Source organism: Hemiscyllium ocellatum, chromosome 2 (genome assembly GCF_020745735.1).
Source record: "Hemiscyllium ocellatum isolate sHemOce1 chromosome 2, sHemOce1.pat.X.cur, whole genome shotgun sequence".
NCBI classification, from domain to species: domain Eukaryota; kingdom Metazoa; phylum Chordata; class Chondrichthyes; order Orectolobiformes; family Hemiscylliidae; genus Hemiscyllium; species Hemiscyllium ocellatum.
Genome location: NC_083402.1, coordinates 55,529,508 through 55,550,105, shown reverse-complemented (window position 1 = coordinate 55,550,105; position 20,598 = coordinate 55,529,508). Strand labels below are relative to the sequence as shown.

Below are 20,598 nucleotides of genomic sequence, written 5' to 3'. Positions count from 1 at the left end.
CTGCTTGCAACATATATCTCTACAAAATTTGCTTTAGAAATGTAGGAAAGAATGCACTGGTGGCTGGAATCCTTGATCTCTCCCAATACCAGAGATTGTTACTTATAGCACACTCACACTGAGTGAAGTAATTATGCAAGTACAAGGGGCAGCTCCAAAATGACATGAGCAATGACAAAATCCTATCAGATCTCTTGGAAAAGTGAAATCAGTTGCTGATGCAAGAGCTCATGCTTCAATAACTAAATTTTCTATCCTGCGGGATAAAATAAATGAGTATGCTCATTTACAGTACTGGTGGTTGACTACACTATTTGCAGTAAGAGATTGGGTAAAAACAATGAAAACAAACTAATTTTGATTCAAGCAAGGTAAATTGGAATGTTTTGACTCACCTGCAGCACAAGCTGCTAAAAATTTTTCACTGCGACTTGGCTTACTTGCTATCATATGAGTGCACTGCTGCTTATATTCCTAGATTTAGAGGAAATTAAGTAACATGTTTAGTTAGAAACAGACATTCTGCAGATCCCATCATTGATGGTATTATTTTCCTTTTAAAAATGCACTGCTAGCGATATTAGAAACAGACTAAAAATGATCACTTGTTCTTCTAAGATGAAGAGACTAACCTAATCCAACTGGTTGTTTTGCCAGGATCTCAATTCTCATGTTAGGCACGTGACTGATCAATATTGAGGAGGTATTGTATTATGCTTGTGAGTGAGTTGCTGAAGAGAATCACTGTTTACTATACAGTATTTCCACTCATTCATATGCACTATTAAAAATAGTTTATTTTACTCTTCCAACCAACACTGTTTCTTAACATCTTTCAATTCTTATCAGCCTCATGCTGCAAGCAGCATGTAGACCGGTTTCTGTACCAAAGGATACCCCTGAATAAGCATTCATACTGTAACCTACTTAAAATATTGCCATCTACCCAGCATGTCTCCATAACTTACTCAAAACTATGGGAAGATTAACTGTCTCGAGAGACCCGAAAACATTACAGAACAGTTTCCTTCACTAATATAAAAGGGCAACCTTGATTATCTGAAAGACTTGGGCAGGGAGCACTTTGCTTGGATAATTGAATGTTCGGATAACAGTTTACCCAAACAAACATTGGGTCCTTGAGTTCTTGTTCAGATAATCGAGGTTATACTTTATATTTCTTATTAACATATTAATTAGGGCCCTACCCATTTTATGAAACTTACTATCAAAACAGTGCTTCTGGAAACCTGCATGAATAATGTGCAAGAACAATCAAAACTGGCAATAGTAAATGAAACCTTATGTCCTAGCTGCAGATCAGTTTAATATCCTCTATACTTTTATTTCGTGTACATATAATTTTTCACTTATTCAGATCACATAGTAATGTTAGTAAAAATACCAACCTAACTTCAAAAGACAAAAGGACTAACATCTCAATTATGCAAGCTCAGACTGGACTGACATCCTAATCTGAATAAGAGTAACAGCTAACATTTAGCAAGTATTTAAAACTATCACCTTCACCAGGACAGAAGTTGTGCAAAGTTGTATCTATTGTACAAAAGTATGTGCCACCATAGTGCGAAAATATTCATGTATAAAAGAGCCTACTGTAAAACTGTACTTTGGATTCCATCACCATAGAGTCAGAGATGAATTACATGGAAACAGACCCTTCGGTCCAACCCATCCATGCTGCCCAGATATCCCAACTCAATCTTGTCCCACCTGCCAGCATCCTGCCCATATCTCTCCAAACCCTTCCTATTCATATACCCATCCAAATGCCTCTTAAATGTTGCAATTGTACCAGCCTCCACCACATTCCATACACCCTCTGTGAAAAAAGTTGCCCCTTAGGTCTCTTTTATATCTTTCCCCTCACACCCTCTAGTTCTGGACTCCCCGACCCCAGGGAAAAGACTTTGTCTACTTATCCTATCCATGCTCTGCAATTTTGTAAACCTCTATAAAAGGTCACCCCTCAGCCTCGGACACTCCAGGGAAAACAGCCCCAGCCTCCAACCCTGGCAACATCCTTGTATATCTTTTCAGAACCCTTTCAAGTTTCACAACATCTTTCAGATAGGAAGGAGACAAGAACTGCATGCAACATTCCAACAGTGGCCTAACCAATGTCCTGTACAGCCACAACATGACCTCCCAACTCCTGTACTCAATACTCTGACCAATAAAGGAAAGCATACCAAACACCTTCTTCACTATCCTATCTACCTACAACTCCACTTTCAAGGAGCTATGAACCAGCACTCCAAGGTCTCTTTGTTCAGCAACACTCCCTAGGACCTTACCATTAAGTGTATAAGTCCTGCTAAGATTTTCTTTCCCAGAATGCAATCTCAAACTGCGCTACTGCAGATGTTCAATTAAAAAAAAACTATCACCACCAGTCACCAGTCTTGGTCATTATTGAATATGATCCAACAACAGGAAGAAAGGAAAATAACTATTTCCAGCATTTTCAGTTTGTTTAAATATTAGCATTAGTTCAAATCAGCTCACTGCAAGGCAGAATTTATGGAGCAGACAGTATTTGGCCTCCTCCATGCTCTTAGAAGGAAAGCCATGATGTGGAAATGCTGGCGCTGGACTAGGGGACAGTCAAAAATCACAACACCAAGTTATAGTCTAACAGATTTATTTGAAACCACAAGTTTTCAGGGGTTCCACTGCTTGCTCAAGGAGCTTTAGAGAATACATTGATCTTCTGATAAAATCGGTGTCCAACAAGTAGCCAACGTCCTATGACGTACAATGGACTACTGTGAAAATGTATTCTGACAACTGAACAACCTGGAACCCTACAGGCAACTACCTGCTGATCTGACCAAAGAAAGTCAGATTTTTTAAAGTTGCGGTATAGTCCAGTTGTTTTTTTTAAAACTGCTAAAATTTAAAGTTTTTTTAAGCGCCTAGCAGACTCCGAAGCTGGTGTCGCGCTAGCTTACCTGGGAAGGTTTTTTTTTTCTTATAAAAGTGCGCAGGCGAGGAACCCGAGGCACTACAGGGGTAGAGCCTCCCACCCGCCCTCCTCCTCTAACCTAATAATAAGACCTGTTGTGGTAAGCAGGTAAGTGCTGCATTTTGCTGGTTTGTTTCTTTAGATCTAGTTTTAAAGTTTACCTTTTAGAGGGATGGCAGCGAAGGCAGGGCAATGTTCCTCTTGCAACATGTATGAGGTGAGGGAAGCCATTAGCGTCCCTGCTGATTACACTTGCAAGAAGTGCACCCATCTCCAGCTCCTCCAAGAATTGTGTTAGGGAACTAGAGCTGGAGTTGGATGAACTGCGGATCATTCGGGAGGCAGAGGCGGTCATAGATCAGAGCTTTAGGGAAGTAGTTACTCCGAAAGTTAGAGAGAGATGGGTGACAGTGAGGGGGAGTGGGAGGAAGCAGCCAGTGCAGGGACCCCCTGCGGTCATTCCCCTCAAGAGCAAGTATACCGTTTTGGATACTTGTGGGGACGGGGGATGGGGGATGGGGGGGGTGGAGATGACTTACCAGGGGTAAGCAACAAGGTTCAGGCCTCTGGCACGGAGCCTGTCCCTGTTGCTCAGAAGGGAAGGGTGGAGAAAGGTAGAGCGATAGTTATTGGGGACTCAATAGTGAGGGGCACAGATAGGCGGTTTTGCGGGGGCAAGAGACTCACAATTGGTATGTTGCCTCCCAGGTGCAAGGGTACGTGATGTCTCTGATCGTGTTTTCCGGGTCCTTAAAGGGGGAGGGGGAGCAGCCCCAGATCGTAGTCCACGTTGGCACCAACGACATAGGTAGGAAGAGGGGTGAGGATGTTAGGCAGGCTTTCAGGGAGCTAGGTTGGAAGCTCAGAGCTAAAACGAACAGAGTTGCCGTCTCTGGTTTGTTACCCGTGCCACGTGATAGAGAGTCGAGGAATAGGGAGAGAGAACAGTTAAATGTGTGGCTACAGGGATGGTGCAGGAGGGATGGATTCCGGTTTCTGGATAACTGGGGTTCTTTCTGGGGAAGGTGGGACCTCTATAAACAGGATGGTCTACACCTGAACCTGAGGGGCACCAGTATCCTTTTGGGGGGGGGGGGGGGGGGGGGGGGGGGGGGGGGGGGGAGGTTTGCTAGTGCTCTTTGGGAGGGTTTAAACTAACTCTGCAGGGGCATGGGAACCTGGACTGTAGCTTTAGAGTACAGGACCTGGAGTGTAGGGAGGTTAGGAACATGGCATCGATCTCGAAAGAGGGTGCCTGTAAACAGGAAGGTGGCTTGAAGTGTGCATACTTCAATGCCAGAAGTCTAAGAAATAAGGTAGGCGAACTTGCAGCGTGGGTTGGTACCTGGGACTTCGATGTTGTGGCCATTACAGAGACGTGGGTAGAACAGGGACAGGAATGGCTGTTGCAGGTTCCAGGGTTTAAATGTTTTAGGAAGTCAGAGATGGGGGTAAAAGAGGGGGAGGTGTGACATTGCTTGTCAAAGATAGTATTACAGCAGTGGAAAGGACGATGGAGGAAGACTTGCCATCTGAGGTAGTTTGGGCTGAGGTTAGAAATAGGAAAGGTGAGGTCACCCTGTTAGGGGTTTTCTACAGGCCTCCTAATAGTCAGAGAGAAGTAGAGGAAAGTATTGCGAGGATGATTCAGGAGAAGAGTGAAAGTAGCAGGGTGGTTGTTATGGGGGACTTTAACTTCCCAGATATTGACTGGGAAAGCTATAGCTAGAGTTCATTAGATGGGTCGGTGTTTGTCCAATGTGTGCAGGAGGGTTTCCTGACACAATATGTAGACAGGCCAACAAGAGGCGAGGCTATACTGGATTTGGTTCTAGGTAATGAACCAGGCCAGGTGTTAGACTTGGACGTAGGTGAGCACCACGGGGACAGTGACCACAACTTGGTGACTTTTACTCTAGTGATGGAGAGGGATAAGTGTGCACTGCAGGGCAAGAGTTATAGCTGGGGCAGGGAAATTATGATGCGGTGAGGCATGACTTAGGAGGTGTGGATTGGAAAAATAGGCTTCAAGGGAAGAACACAAATGATATGTGGAGATTGTTCAAGGAACAGCTAATGGGTCTCCTTGATAAGTATGTACCAGTCAGGCAGGGAGGAAAGGATCTTGTGAGGGAGCTGTGGTTTAATAAGGAATTGGAATCCCTTGTGAAAGGGAAGAGGGCAGCCTATGTAAAGATGGGGCGTGAAGGTTCAGTTGGGGCGATTGAGAGTTATAAGGTAGCCAGGAAGGATCTAAAGAGAGCTAAGAGCAGTGAGAAGGGGACATGAAAAGTCCTTAGTTGGTAGGATTAGGGAAAACCCAAAGGCTTTCTATAGGTATGTCAGGAATAAAAGAATGACTAGGATAGGTATCGGTCCAGTCAAGGATAGTAGTGGGAAGTTGTGCGTGGAGGCGGAGGAGATTGGAGAGACACTAAAATCAATACTTTTCGGCAGTATTCACTCAGGAACAGGACATTGTTGCCGATGTGAATATTGAATCACAAGTGATTAGAATGGATGGCCTTGAGGTATGTAGGGAAGAGGTCTGGGGAATACTGGAAAGGATGAAAATAGATAAGTCCTCTGGGCCTGATGGCATTTATCCTAGGATCCTCTGGGAAGCTAGGGAGGAGATAGCGGAGCCATTGGCCTTGATTTTTATGTCGTCGTTGTCTACAGGAATAGTGCCAGAAGACTGGAGGATAGCGAATGTGGTCCCCTTGTTCAAGAACGGGAGTAGGGATAGCCCTAGTAACTATAGGCCAGTGAGTCTCACTTCTGTTGTGGGCAAAGTCTTAGAGAGAATTGTAAGGGATAGGATTTATGAACATCTGGATAGGAATAATGTGATCAAGGATAGTCAGCATAGTTTTGTGAAGGGCAGGTTGTGCCTCACAAACCTTATTGAGTTCTTTGAGAAGGTGACCAAGGAAGCGGACGAGGGTAAAGCAGTAGATGTGGTGTATATGGATTTTAGCAAGGCGTTCGATAAGGTACCCCATGGCAGGCTAATGCAAAAACTACGGAGGTATGGCATTGAGGGTGCATTAGAGGTTTGGATTAGGAATTGGCTGGCTGGAAGGAGACAGAGGGTAGTAGTTGATAGTATAGGTTCATTTTGGAGTGCAGTTACTAGCGGTGTTCCACAAGGATCTGTTTTGGGAAGATTGCTGTTTGTCATTTTTATAAATGACCTAGAGGAGGGGCTTGAAGGCTGGGTGAGCAAGTTTGCGGATGACACGAAAGTCGGTGGAGTTGTGGACAGCGAAGAAGGGTGTGGCAGGTTACAGCGGGATATAGATAAGTTGCAGAGCTGGGCAGAAAGGTGGCAAATGGAGTTCAATGTAGGTAAGTGTGAAGTCATTCACTTTGGTAGTAGTAACAAGAAGATGGATTACTGGGCTAATGGTAGGCTACTTGGTAGTGTGGATGAGCAGAGGGATCTTGGTGTCCATGTTCACAGATCTCTAAGTTGCCACCCAGGTAAATAGTGCTGTGAAGAAGGCATATGGTGTACTGGGCTTTATTGGTAGAGGAATTGAGTTCCAGAGTCCTGAGGTCATGTTGCAGTTGTATAAGACTCTGGTGCGGCCTCATCTGGAGTATTGTGTGCAGTTTTGGTCGCCATACTATAGGAAGGATGGGGAGGCATTGGAACGAGTGCAAAGGAGGTTTACCAGGATGTTGCCTGGCATGGTAGGAAGATCGTATGAGGAAAGGGTGAGGCGCTTGGGGCTGTTCTTATTGGAGAAAAGAAGGTTTAGGGGAGATTTAGAGGTGTACAAGATGATTAGGGGTTTAGATAGGGTTGACAGTGAGAACCTTTTTCCGCCAATGGAGTCAGCTGTTACCAGGGGACACAGCTTTAAATTAAGGGGTGGTAGGTATAGGACAGATGTTAGGGGTAGATTCTTTACTCAGCGGGTTGAGTGTTCATGGAATGCCCTGCCAGGAGCAGTGGTGGACTCTCCCTCTTTATGGTCATTTAAGCGGGCATTGGATAAGCATATGGAGGTTATTGGGCTAGTGTAGGTTAGGTAGGCTTCGGTCGGCACAACATCGAGGGCCGAAGGGCCTGTGCTGTGCTGTATTTTTCTATGTTCAATGTTCTAAGATACCTGTGAACTCAGCAGACTGATCGCGAACTTTGATCGAGAGCACCATACACGCTCTCATCCTACATATTTGCATAGGGGACTTCTATTGCCTGCTGAAGATACACAAAGCCAACATACCTGGACATCACATATCAGGCAATGGGACTCTAGGAGAGAACGTCTCCAGCTATGTCGAGGACATCTTGAAACCCATTGTACAGGGAACCTCCAGTTTCTGTTGTGACACTACACATTTCCTACAGAAACTGAGCACCCACGGACCAGTCAAACCAGGAACATTCCTCATCACAAATGAATGTTTCGACATTCTACACTAGCATCCTCCATTATGACGGTATTGCTGCAACAGCCTCCGTACTCAATATCAACTGCCGAACTCCAGGCACCGTCCTACAATTCATGTGCATCATCCTTGATCACTACATCTTCACCTTCGACAACCAGTTCTTTACCCAGATACATGGAACAACCATGGGACCAAACTTGAAGCCTAATGTGCCAACATCTTCATGCATATTTCAACTTCGAACAAGGCTTCTTTGCTGCACAGGGTTTCTGACCAATGCTTTACTCCATATACATTAATGACATTTTCTTGCTCTGGACCCTTGGTGAGAAATCACTGAAACAACTACGCAGTGATATAAACAAGTTCCATGCCACCAGACTTAACATGGACTGCTCTTTAGAATCAATCTCATTCTTGGACACATCCATCTCCATCAATGGACACTTTAGAACCTTACTCTATCGTAAGCTCATAGATAGCCTCACAATGCTGCACCTCAAGCTTCTACCCTAAACATGTTAAAACAGCTAGCCCCTACAGACAAGCACTATGCATACATACATAGGATCTGCTTGGATGAAGGGGAATATGATTAAATCTGAAGATATTGAGGGTCATCCTCATAACAATAAGTTATGATGCTCAACTTATCGATTGCCAGTTTTGACGTGTCACTGAGAAAAACCATCATGACCTCCCAAGGAGACAGATACGGCATACAACCAGTAGGTACTCTTCATTATGCAGTACTTCCCCAGAGCGGAGAGAATATGCCATGTTCTTTGCAGCCTTCAACACATTATCAGTGATGATGAGCACCTCTCCAGTCTTTCCTACGCTGCCACTGCTTGCCTTCAAGCAACCAAACGTTAGCAGGCAATTGCTTGCAACGAACTACCCAGCCTTCAAGACAACATTGATCACAACACCACCCAACACTGTCATGGCAACCACTGCAAGACATGTCAAAAAGTAGACAAGGACACTACCATTACACATGGGGACACCATCCACCACGTGCATACCAGGTACGCATGTGACTTGGCTAACATTTTCTCATACGCTGCAGGGAAGGATGCCCGGGGCATGGTATATTGGCGAAACCAAGCAGATGCTATGCCAGCAGAGGAATGGACACCTCACAACAATCACCAGACAGTAATGTTCCCTCCCAGTTGGGGAACACTTCAGCGGTCAAGGACGTTCAGCCTCTGAATGCCCTTCAAGATGGACTTTGGGACATGTAACAATGCAGAGTAGCCAAATAGAGGCTGATAGCCAAATTTCAAACCCATGAGGATGGCCTCAACCAGGATCTTGAGTTCATGTCAACACTAGGTGACCCACCACACTATATACATACTCATGGGCACAGATATACTCTCTCTCACACACACTCTCTCTTGCCTTCATACTCACGCACACAAGTCTATGGGGTGAAATTGCATTTGCGGAAACATTCTATTTTGTTCAAAAATCACAAGTTATGAGGGAGTCAATGCCACATGTTACAAATTCCTACTTTGTATCTCATCCTGGATCCAGACTGGCTTTATTTCCAAAGACTGGATGCGGGGCCCTGTTTCAAAAGTACATTGGCTGACCTAAGGTGTCACATTTATTCTGATAAAGTCTGAAGTTGTCTTCAAGAAGGGGTTTACATATTCATCTTTCAAAACCTGCACATTCATTCTAACTGATTAGAGACTTAAGAGCCATCTAGATTTGTTCAATACATTCGCATAAGCTGTATGGCCCTTGATCTTGAATATAAATTCTGTGTCTGACGTATTCGCTCTCACTAGCTCCCTGAGGAAAGAGAAGGTGCTCCAAAAGCTTCCAGTTTCAAATAAATGTGTTGGATTATAACCAGTGTCACGTGATTTTTGACTTGGAAGGAAAGATAACAGCCAGTTGACATAGCATAAAGATGTAGAAACAGATGTAAGCCAGTCAGCCGACTGAATGGCAGAGCAGACTCAAATGAGGCCAAGGCTGATCTGATTGATAATCCTTAACTCCACTTTTCTGCCTTTACCCTACAACTCTATTCCTTTACTGACTGAAGATCTGACTACCTCAGCCTTGAATATACTTAATTGTCCAGCTTGGACAGCATTCTGCAGGAAAAAGATTCACTACCTTCAGAGGAAAAAATTCCTTCTGGTCTCATTATTAGTCTGAGATCCCACCCTCTGGTCCAAGACTCTCCCACAAGACCTTGTCAAGTCCCATAAGAATTTTTGTATTCCAATAAAGGTAGTTTCTCAGTCCTCCAAATGACAGACTCTGACCAAGTCTTCCGTATCCAGGATAAGTTAGTAGAAAAACAGGGCTTCTGCCCTTCACTGGGTGCAAGTTCCATCTTCTGGAGCTTGTGGCTAATCTAATTTATTGTCAACTCCAAACATCTTTGTGGACACTGGCAGTTTGCAAACAGTTTCAGGTTAAAGGCCCCAATGCATCTCTGGACTCCAATCAGTGAGGGATATCAGTTGGGGAGGGACAGTGGCAAGTAGGGAGTGGAGGATTTTTTTGATCAAAAAAAAAGGAAGGAAGTGAGGCTATCTTCAGGGGTGATGGAGCTTCCTCCTTCCTACACTTAAAATGCAGGAAATTAAAAAGCACAGGCAACACACTCCTCCCTGCCTGCCATTGCAATCCATTTTATGACCTGGCAAGGCATTACTGACATCAATTGAGCTTTTTAATAAGTTCAACTGACTCAATTATTTACATATTTGTGCACACTGCTAATTTTGGCACCCAGTATTTTCTCTGCATTGGAGGTGAGCTTGGGCATGGGTGGGAAGGTGGGAAGCTGGACACTTTCTGAATAATCATTTTACCTAATTTCATTGCAACTGTCCAAATTCTCCAAAATTTATGAAAGTTTTTGTAGCATTCCAGTCATAATGAAATTGTCCAAATGAAAATTCAGTTTCCCAGGCAATTCCTTCAGAGTCTGCTATGGTGGGCACTCTGCAGGGTCTCCAAGCACAACAGCAATCTATGCTGGAATTATGACTGTCTAGCCAGTGGTAAATCTGTTCCAATATTGATGCATATGAACAGTTATCACTAAATCAGACATGTACTCAATTTAAGTCTCTTTATTAGTTACTTCAATTGTTAACTATTTTAAGTAACAAATGTTACCACTTTGGTTTCTGCTCACACAAGATTGAATTGACCAAATGTTCTATCACATTAATTATGAAACAGTACTAAAAGTCAAACATTTTGCTATGAAGCTATAAAATCAGTAAGCAGCTACAACAAAGTCCATTCTCATTTCAAAAAAAAAATTCTTCTTGAATACCAGCATTCAACAAGGAAACCAAAAGGCAAAAAAAATGAAATATTCTGAGAATTATCCAAATTTATACATTGAATGGACTTAATGAATATAGACTAAATAAACAAACATCATAAAATCATATTAAAAAGTTAGCATCGGTGAGAATTCTATTTGAATTCTATAGAAATATGCCCTTCTGATGCAAGAAACCACACAAAATTATTTTAAATTGAAATATAATAGTGCAAGGACATTATCACTATGCCACCATCCTCCCCCATAAGGCTGTCAAATACCTGCCTTTGACCCACACTTCTTTTAATACCTTTTTGTTAATAGAAATTTACCAATCTCCAATTTGAAATGGAATACCTCGTGCATTGAGTTCCAAACTTCTTCAATCCTTTGCATCTAAAAGTGTTTCTCAACATCATTCCTGTAAAATCTTGCTCTAAATATCTTTTGTCGATTTTTGTGAACCAATCTTCAAATCTAAGTTAATAACCCAATATCGATTGCCACTTAAAGAGACAGACAGCGCGAGCGCGCGAGACAGACAGCGCGAGCGCGCGAGACAGACAGCGCGAGCGCGCGAGACAGACAGCGCGAGCGCGCGAGACAGACAGCGCGAGCGCGCGAGACAGACAGCGCGAGCGCGCGAGACAGACAGCGCGAGCGCGCGAGACAGACAGCGCGAGCGCGCGAGACAGACAGCGCGAGCGCGCGAGACAGACAGCGCGAGCGCGCGAGACAGACAGCGCGAGCGCGCGAGACAGACAGCGCGAGCGCGCGAGACAGACAGCGCGAGCGCGCGAGACAGACAGCGCGAGCGCGCGAGACAGACAGCGCGAGCGCGCGAGACAGACAGCGCTTTGAGCTTCTGTTATCCTTTGTGGGGTTACAGAACTTCGATCCCGAAAGGCCTGGCTCACATTTGACGACGTCCTTTGGTCCTAAGCTTCCCATATCTTTCACCCTTAAGACTTGAAAAGTTCAATTAAAATCATCCCTTAAACTTAAACATAAATTCTTGTGAATATAACCTTAGTTTTTTGTAATCTTCCCACATAATTTAGTCCTTAGCCCAGGCATCATATTGGTAAATACACACTGCACTGTCACCAAACCAGTATACTTACTAAAATGTGGTGCAGTGAGGATTTTGCATTATTGATGCATCATGACCATTCCCTTGATACAAAAAGGTCAAAAGTACCATTACCTTTTGTGCATATTTTCTGTATCTACTCTTAATGTCAATAATCTTTGTTCATGGTCTTCAAGTCTCTTTGGACCTCCACAACTTCAATATTTAGAAAAAACCCTGATCTATCCAATCTGTGTTAAAAGATGATATTACGCTTTCCTGAATTAAAATCCATTCTCCATAGTTTTACACTTTCACTATTGCAGCATTAATAGACACAGTAGAACAGTAGTATAGAATAGCGAACTCCTAACCAAATGGCCAGATTAAAACTTGGGCAACTGGTGGAATTTAAAAGAATATAAAATTAGATTGAGTAACAGGGACTATGACAACTACAATCAACTGACGCACAAGTCCAGTTAACCAGTGTCCTTTAGGGAATAAAATTGCTGTCCTTACCCGGTTTGGCCTACAAGTGATTGCAAACTCTCAGCAATGCAGTTGACTCCCAAATGCTTTCTGAAATGGCCCTCGCAAGCCAGTTCAAGGGCACATAGACAAGGAGTAGCAAATAAGCATAGAGGATTGTTGAGGCTGAATCGTTAAATATACTCAAGGCTAAGATAGACAGATTTTTAAGTCAGTGAGTGAATCACAAGTTATAAGGGGATAAGGTAGGAAAGTGGAGTTGAGGTGTCTCAGCTTAGCCATGATCTAATCAAATGGCAGGATGGACTTGATTGCCAGAATGGCTCACTTCTGCTCCTATAGCTCATGGTCTAAATACCTAGTGGTGCCCACATCCTCAGAAAAGGAAATAAGACTCTTGTAGTGCAGTGATAGTATCTGTACTTTTGAATAAAGAGGCCCGGGTTCAAGTTCCATCTGTTCCAGAGGCGTGTAATAACCTATCTAGTTAACTTGCTCAAAATGTTATGAAACAGTTTCAAGAAGAAAAAAAAATCATTTAGCGCCACTATTCACAACTCTTTCAAAAACACATACCATTATAGCTGTGTCTATAATCTACTCTAACTTCTCCAAATGTTTGCTCTGCTTAATTAACACTAACTCATTAGCTCGACATTTGAGAGGTTATTCCCTATTGTAGGGTAGTAGCACACGATCGAGGTTAACACATCATGCAAAGCTAAGGAAAAACTGCATTGGAGATATCCAGTTATGAGGCATTGACAATCAGTAGAGGGGCACTAGCTCAATGTAAGAATGGTTCGCTGGTCTATTCAAAGAGATTTTCCAATTGCTCTCAACTTTCCTCAGTAAGTATTAAGAATAAATTAATTAATTGTCCACTTAATTTGTACATGTGGAACTCCAGTGTGCACAAATTGCTTAAACTTCAAATGTTGCAATCAAAGAAATTAATCAGATTTGAAGACTTTTGAAACACAAGGACCAAGTGATTTGAATAAACGACTTTCATAAGCTGAATATTAAACATGGATGGTGTGTAGATAGTTTCAGTTGGCTCAAAATAGCTAAGGTGTAGAAAAGAAAGAACAAAACCACGTGACGAAGAAAAAACTAAAATCAGCTAAAAACACGCTTCCAATGCCATTTTCTCTCATCACTTCAGACTTACCTGCTCACAAAAGTAAATGCAGTCAAGTTGACTAAGCAATTCAACAAGGGCCCTTTTCTCAAAATGTTTGAAACCAGTTAACTGTATAATAGGATTCTGTGGTAGCCCAGCCATCTGTGCAAGAAAAGTATAATTAGTAATGACAAGCTCACATTTATTTTTAATGCAAATGTGTCAGGTTGGAGAGGAACATATTAAAATAATTTAAACGTACTGAAAATCCGACTGCTCTGGTTTTGCACAAATCGGAAATTTTTAGGAGCAATTTCAGAACTAGGGACCAGATTTAAGCTCACCGCATTCAGTTGTAAATTGTGGTAGACAATGAAATAATAAGCAGGTAGAGGTTCCACAGATATCCTGATCCTTAAAAATATTGGGAGGTTGGGGAGAAACAGGATAAAACATTTTTAATTAGTTTTCGGCCAGAAGTACCAAGTGGATGGTCTTTCAGAAGTCCCCTGCAACACAGATTCTAACCTTCAACCAATTCCACATGATTGAGAAATGCTGAAGGCATTTGATACCGCAAAGGCTGTGGGCATAGCCTTAAACTATTGTCAATGCTCCAGAACTAGCTCACTCCTAGTCAAGATTCTTCCGATACAGGTACAACTCAGCCATCTATTGAACAATATGGGAAACTGCCCACTTATGTCCAATGCACAAGGAAGGGGTCAAATCGTACCCAGTTAATTATTGAAGGTAAATAATCAGCAAGTGATAGAAGGGGTCATTGACAGTGCCACTGAGAAGCACCTACTTAACAATAACCTGCTGACTGATGATCAATTTGGGTTTTGCCTCCCAGTCTCATTACAGCTTCAAACATAGCTTGCATCTGCATTTCAGCTCTTTTTTGTCTAAGAGTGACTGCTCCTGATTTCAACGCAGCAGACAACAGAGTATCGTATCAAAGAACCTTAGGAAAACTGAAGTCAATGGGAATTTTGGGGAAAAGTGTTTTGTTAACACAAGGGAAGGCCGTTGGGGTTGTTGGAGGTCAATCATCTCAACTCCAAAACATCATTGCTGAAGTTCTCATGGTAGATAATTCCTAAAATTTACTTGTTCAGAGGTGGTGGTGCTGGATGTCTTGAAATGCATAGAGATGGATAAATCCCCAAGATCTGATAAGGTGTACGCGAGAACTTTGTGGGAAGCCAGGGAAGTGATTGCTGGGTCCCTTGCTGAGATATTGGTACCATCGACAGTCACGCGAGGGGTGCCAGAAGACTCGAGGTTCACTAATGTGGTGCCAGTATTTAAGAGAGGTAGTAAGGACAAAGTAGGAAATTATAGACGGGTGAGCATGAGCTCAGTGATGGGCAAGTTCTTGGAGGAAATCCTGAGAGACAGGATTTACAAGTATTTGGGAAGGCACTGACTGATTAGGGATAGCGAACATGGCTTTGAATGTGGGAAATCATGCCTCATGAACTTGATTAAGTTTTTTGAAGAAGAAATAACAGGATTGTTGAGAGCACAGCAGTAGATGTGATCTAAATGGACTTCAATAAGGCGTTCGACAAGGTTCCCCAAGAGAGATTGGCTAGCAAGATTAGATCTCATGGAATATAGGGAGAACTAGCCATTTGAATACAGAACTTGCACAAAGGTAGAAGACAGAGGGTGGTGGTGGAGGAGGATTACTTCTCAAGACTAGAAACCTATGACCAGTGGAGTGCCACAAGGATCTATGCTGGATCCACTACTTTTCATCATTTATATAAGTGATTTGGATGTGAACATAGTAAGTTTGCAGATGACACCAAAATTGGAGGTGGGGTGGACAGTGAAGAAAATTACCTCAATACAACGGGATCTTGATCAGATGGGCTAATGGGCCAAAACCGAGATGAAGTTTAATTTAGATAAGTGCAAGGTGCTGCATTTTGAAAAAGCAAATCAGAGCAGGACTTAAATATATAAGTCCTAGGGAGTGTTGCTGAATAAAGAGACCTTGGAGTGCAGGTTCATAGTTCCTTGAAAGTAGAGTGCAGGTAGATAGGATAGTGAAGGTGTTTGGTATGCTTTCCTTTATTGGTCAGAGTATGGAGTACAGGAGTTGGGGGGGGGGGGGGGGTCATGTTGCAACTGCACAGGATGTTGGTTCGCCCACATTTGGAATATTGTGTGCAATTCCAGTCTCCCTATCGGAAGGATATTGTGAAACTTGGAGGCTCAGAAAAGATTTACAAGGATGTTGCCAGGGTTGGAGGATTTGAGCAAAAGGGTGAAGCTGAATAGACTGGGGCGGTTTTCCTGGAATGGAGGCAGAGGGGTGACCTTAGAGGTTTATAAAGTCATGAGGGGCATGGATAGGGGCAACAGACAGACCAAATCTTTCTCTGGCGAGTCCAGAACTAGAGGTGTGTGCGCGCGTGTGTAAAGGATACAAAAATGGACCGGAGGGGCAACATTTGCAAGCAGAAGATGGTGAGTGCATGAAATGAGCTGTCAAATAAAAGTGATGGAGGTTGGTACAATTGCAATGTTTAAAAGGCATTTAGATAGATATACGAATGAGGAGTTTGGAGGGATATGGGCAAGTGCTGGCAATGGGACTAAATTAGGTTGGGATATCTAGTCAGTGTGGATGAGTTGCACCATTAAAGTGCACAAGTCCTGCTCTGATTTGCTTTTCCAAAATACAGCACCTCACATTTATCTAATTAAACTCCATCTACCACTCCTCAGCCCATGGGCCCATCTGATCAGGATCCTGTTGTAATCGGGAGGTAACCTTCTTCGCTGTCCACTACACCTCCAATTTTGGTGTCATCTGCAAACTTACTATACCTCTTAAGCTCAGATCCAAATCATTTATATAAGTGACGAAAAGTAGTGGACCCAGCACTGATCCTTCAATCATAATAGTGGAAAGTAAGGCCATTCGGCCCATTGTGTCCACTCCACCATTTAATCATGGCTGACAGGTTTTTCAACTCCACTTACTCGCACTCTCCTAGTAGCCCTTAATTCCTTGTGAGATCAAACATTTATCAATCTCTGCCTTGAAGATGTTTAGTGTTCAGTCTCCACTGCACTCAATGGCAATGAATTCCATAGGTCCACTATTCTCTGGCTGAAGAAATGTCTCTTTTCTGTTCAAAAATGACCCTCTCTAACTCCAAGAGAGTGTCCATGGGTCCTACTCTTCTCGCCTAACGTAAACAAATTCCCAGCGTCCACCCTTTCTAAGCCATACATTACCTAGTAAGTTTCTATTAGATCTCCCCTCAACCATCTAAACTCGAATGAATACAATCCCAGGATCCTCAGCCATTCATCGTATGTTAGGCCTACGATTCCAAGGATCATCTGTGTTAATCTCCACTGGACAACTCCAGTGTGTCCTTTGAGGAGTGGGCCCAATATTGGACACAGTATTTTAAATGGGTCCAAACTAGAACTCTACAAAGTCTCAGAAGCACATTGCTGTTTTTTTTTATTCCAACCCTCAAGATAAGTGACAACATTACATTCGCTTTCTTAATCACAACCAGCAAGTTAACCTTTTGAGAATCTTGGACTAGCACTCCCAGATCCCTTTGCACTTTGGAAAAAAATAACACAGGCATGGACTATTTTCTAAAGTGCAAGACCTTGCATTTGCTCACGTTGAATTTCAGCCATTTCCAGAACCACTCTCCTAAACTGTCTGCATCTTCTGCAGCCTCCCCACTTCAGTACTACTTGCCTGTCCACCTAACTTCTTATCATCAAACTTTGCCAGAATGTCACCAGTCCCTTCATCCAGATCGTTAAATATATGAAGTGAACAACTACGGCCCCAACACTGAACCCTGTGAGACACCACTTGTTCTTTCAAAATGGCAGCTGGTGACGTTTTTTAAAATCCCAACTCTGCCTTCTGTCAGACAGCCAATCCTCAATCCGTGCCAGTAGCTTACCTCCATCACCACAGGCCCTCACCTTACTCAGCAGCCTCCCATGAGGCACCTTATCAAAGGCCTTTTGGAAATCTAGGTGGATAACATCTACTGGGTTTCCATGGTCTAACCTACTTGTTCCCTCATCAAACAATTCTAATCAGGTTCATCAGACATGACCTCCCACTACTAAATCCATGGTGACTTGTTCTAATCCGAACTTGCACTTCCAAGAATTTAGAAATCTCATCCTTAAGTGATGGATTCTACCAATTTTACCAACAACCGAGGTTCGGCTAATCGGCCTATAATTTTCCATCTTCTGTCCTGATCCTTTCTTGAACAAAGAGTTACAACAGTAGTTTTCCAATCTTCCGGGATTTTCCCTGACTCCTGTGACTTTTGAAAGATCACAACGAATGCCTCCACTATTTCCTCAGCCACCTCTTTCAGAACTCTAGGATGGAGGCCATCAGGGCCAGGGGATTCATCAAATTTTAGACCTTGCAACTTTTCTGGCACTTTGTCTTTTGTAATGGCTACCATACTCAACTCTCACCAGACTTTCCTTAATTGTTGCAATATTACTTGTCATCCACTGTGAAGACTGATGCAAAGTTCTTCAGCTATTTCCTTGTCTCCTAGTACTAGCCTATCTGCATCAATTTAGAGTGGCCCAATGTCTATCTTTGCCTCTCGTTTGTTTCTTATGTATTGAAAGAAATTTTTACTATCATTTCTAGTAGAACTGGCTAGCCTACCTTCATATTTGATCCTGTCCTTCCATATCTCTTGTTATTCCGTTTGTTTTTGTATTCTTCCTAATCTTCTGATTCCCTAGTGCTCTTTGCCACTTTATAGGCTCTCTTTTCCTTTGGTACATTTCTTGACTTCCTTCATCAGTGGTGGCTGTCTCATTCCCCCCTCCACCTGACCTGCTGTGCTTTTCCAGTACCACAGTCTCAACTCTGACATTAAAGTTAACTTGTTCAGTCAAGAGTCAGTTACCTCAGTTGGTTGGATAGCCAGTTTGCAAAGCAGTTGCCAACAGTGTGGATGAGATCATCATGAAGGGCTCTCCTTCTCAATCTCTGCCCTCACTATAGGCTCAGGATTTTCAGGCTAAAAAAAAAATCAATGAGAGAGCAGCTCCATGCTTTTACTTTCATCTTTGTTTACTGCATGGAACAAAATGAGTCATCCAATAGTGAGAAGTCGAGTAAATTGGGACCATACTTCGAGCATTTACAAAATATTAAAGTAATTTTATTGAAAGATTCAAGATCCCCAAAAAACAGGGTGAATAGGATACACATCAATAATTATTGCACCTGGCAGAGGCATAATATCAGGATAAGGGAGCTCAACTATTTAGGACGGAGGTGAAGATTTCAGTGATGTCTTAGAGTAATACAGCATGGAAACAGATCCTTTGGCCCAACTTGTCTATGTCGACCAGGTTTCCCAAACTAAACTTGTCCCATTTGCCAGCAGTTGGCCCATCTCTCTCAAAGGTTTTGCTATTCGTGTAATTTTTCAAGTGTCTTTTAAAATGTTGCAATTATACTCTCTTCTTCCACTTCCTGATAGCTTGCTGCCTTTCAGGTTCCTTTTAAATACTTCCCATCTCACCGCAGACTTGTGCATTCTAGTCTTGCACTCCTCAACCTTGGGAAAAAAAAGACTTCACCTAAGGTATGCTCCTTATGATTTTATAATCCTCTAAAGGTTACCTCCTCAGCCTCTTACACTCCAAGGAGGAATGTTTCAGCCTCTCCTTACAACTCCAACCTTCCAGCCTTGGTAACATCCACGTAAATATTTGAGTTATAGAGTCAGAAACGTGCAGCATGGAAACAGACCCTTCAGTCCAACTCATCTGTGCCAACTAAATATTCTAACTTTGCCAGCACTTGACCCATATCCCTCTAAACCCTTATTTATCCAGATTCCTTTTAAATGTTGCAATTGTATCAGCCTCTACCACTTCCTCTAGCAGCTCATTCCATCCATACACCACCCTCTGCATAAAATGGTTGCTCCTTAGGTTCCTTTTATATTTTTCCCCTCACCCTATGCCTGCTATTTCTGGACTCCCCAACCCAGGAAGATGACCTTGTCATCTGTTTACCCTATTCATGCCCCTCATGATATTATAAACCTCTACAAAAAGGTCACGCCTCAGCTTCTGACACTCGAGGGAAAACAGTCCCAACCTATTCAACCTCTTCTTATAGCTCAAATTCTCCAACCCTGGAAACATCCTTATAAATCTTTCCTGAACCCTTTCAAGTTTCATAATATCCTTCCGATAGGAGGGAGATCGGAACTGCACACAATATTCCAAAAGTGGTCTAAGCAATATCCTGTAAACCGCAACATGACATCACAACTCCTAAATTCAATACTCTGACCATTCAAGGAAAGCATACTAAACACCTTCACTAGCATACCTACTTGCGACTCCACTTTCAAGGAGCTATGAAGTTGCACTCCAAGGTCTTTGTTCAGCAACACTTCCTAGGACCTTACTATTAAAGTGTACAAGTCCTGCTAATGTTTGCTTTCCCAAAATTCAGCACCTCACATTTATCTAAATTAAATTCCATCTGCTAGTCCTTGGCCCATTAGCCCATCTGATCAAGATCCCATTGTATTGAGTTAATTGCTGTCCACCCCGCCTCTAATTTTGGTGTCAGCTGCAAACTTACTAAATATACTTCCTATATTCACATCCAAACCATTTACATAAAGTGAAGAAAAGTTGAGGACTCAGCACTAATCCTTGTGGCACTCCACTGGTCACAGGCCTCCGGTGTGAAAAACAACCCTCCACCACCACCCTTTGTTTACTACCTTTGAGCCAGTTTTGTACCCAAATGGCTAGTTCTCCTTTTATTCCATGAGATCTAACTTTGCTGACCAGTCTCCTATGAGGAACATTGTCGAACACCTTACTGAAGTCCATATAGTTCATGTCCACCGCTTTGCCCTCATCAATCCTCTTTGTTACTTTTTGCTTGAAACACCAACTTGTCTTTCTCCTCAGATGCTGTGTTGTGGCTGCGCTTTTCAAGCACCACAGTTTTCAACTCTGATCTCCAGCATCTGCAGTCCTCACTTCTTCCCAATCCTGGCAACATCCTTGTAAATCTTTGAGCACTTTCAAGTTTCACAACATCCTTCCTCTCGGAGTTTCATGTACCCTTTCCAGTTTAGTAACACCCGTCCTACAGCAGGGTGACTAAA

General features: G+C 42.9%; 1 protein-coding gene across 1 annotated transcript in view; it reads right to left on the bottom strand.

The window, feature by feature from the left end:
• The window catches only part of slf1 (SMC5-SMC6 complex localization factor 1), a 73,083-nt gene that overhangs the window by 51,286 nt on the left and 1,199 nt on the right, over positions 1-20,598 (bottom strand). The window contains exons 2-3 of the mRNA XM_060836761.1: positions 13,454-13,567; positions 396-474 (exon numbers count right to left, since the gene is read on the bottom strand). Coding sequence (XP_060692744.1) covers positions 396-474; positions 13,454-13,567 — 193 coding nt within the window. The remainder of the gene's footprint in view (positions 1-395; positions 475-13,453; positions 13,568-20,598) is intronic.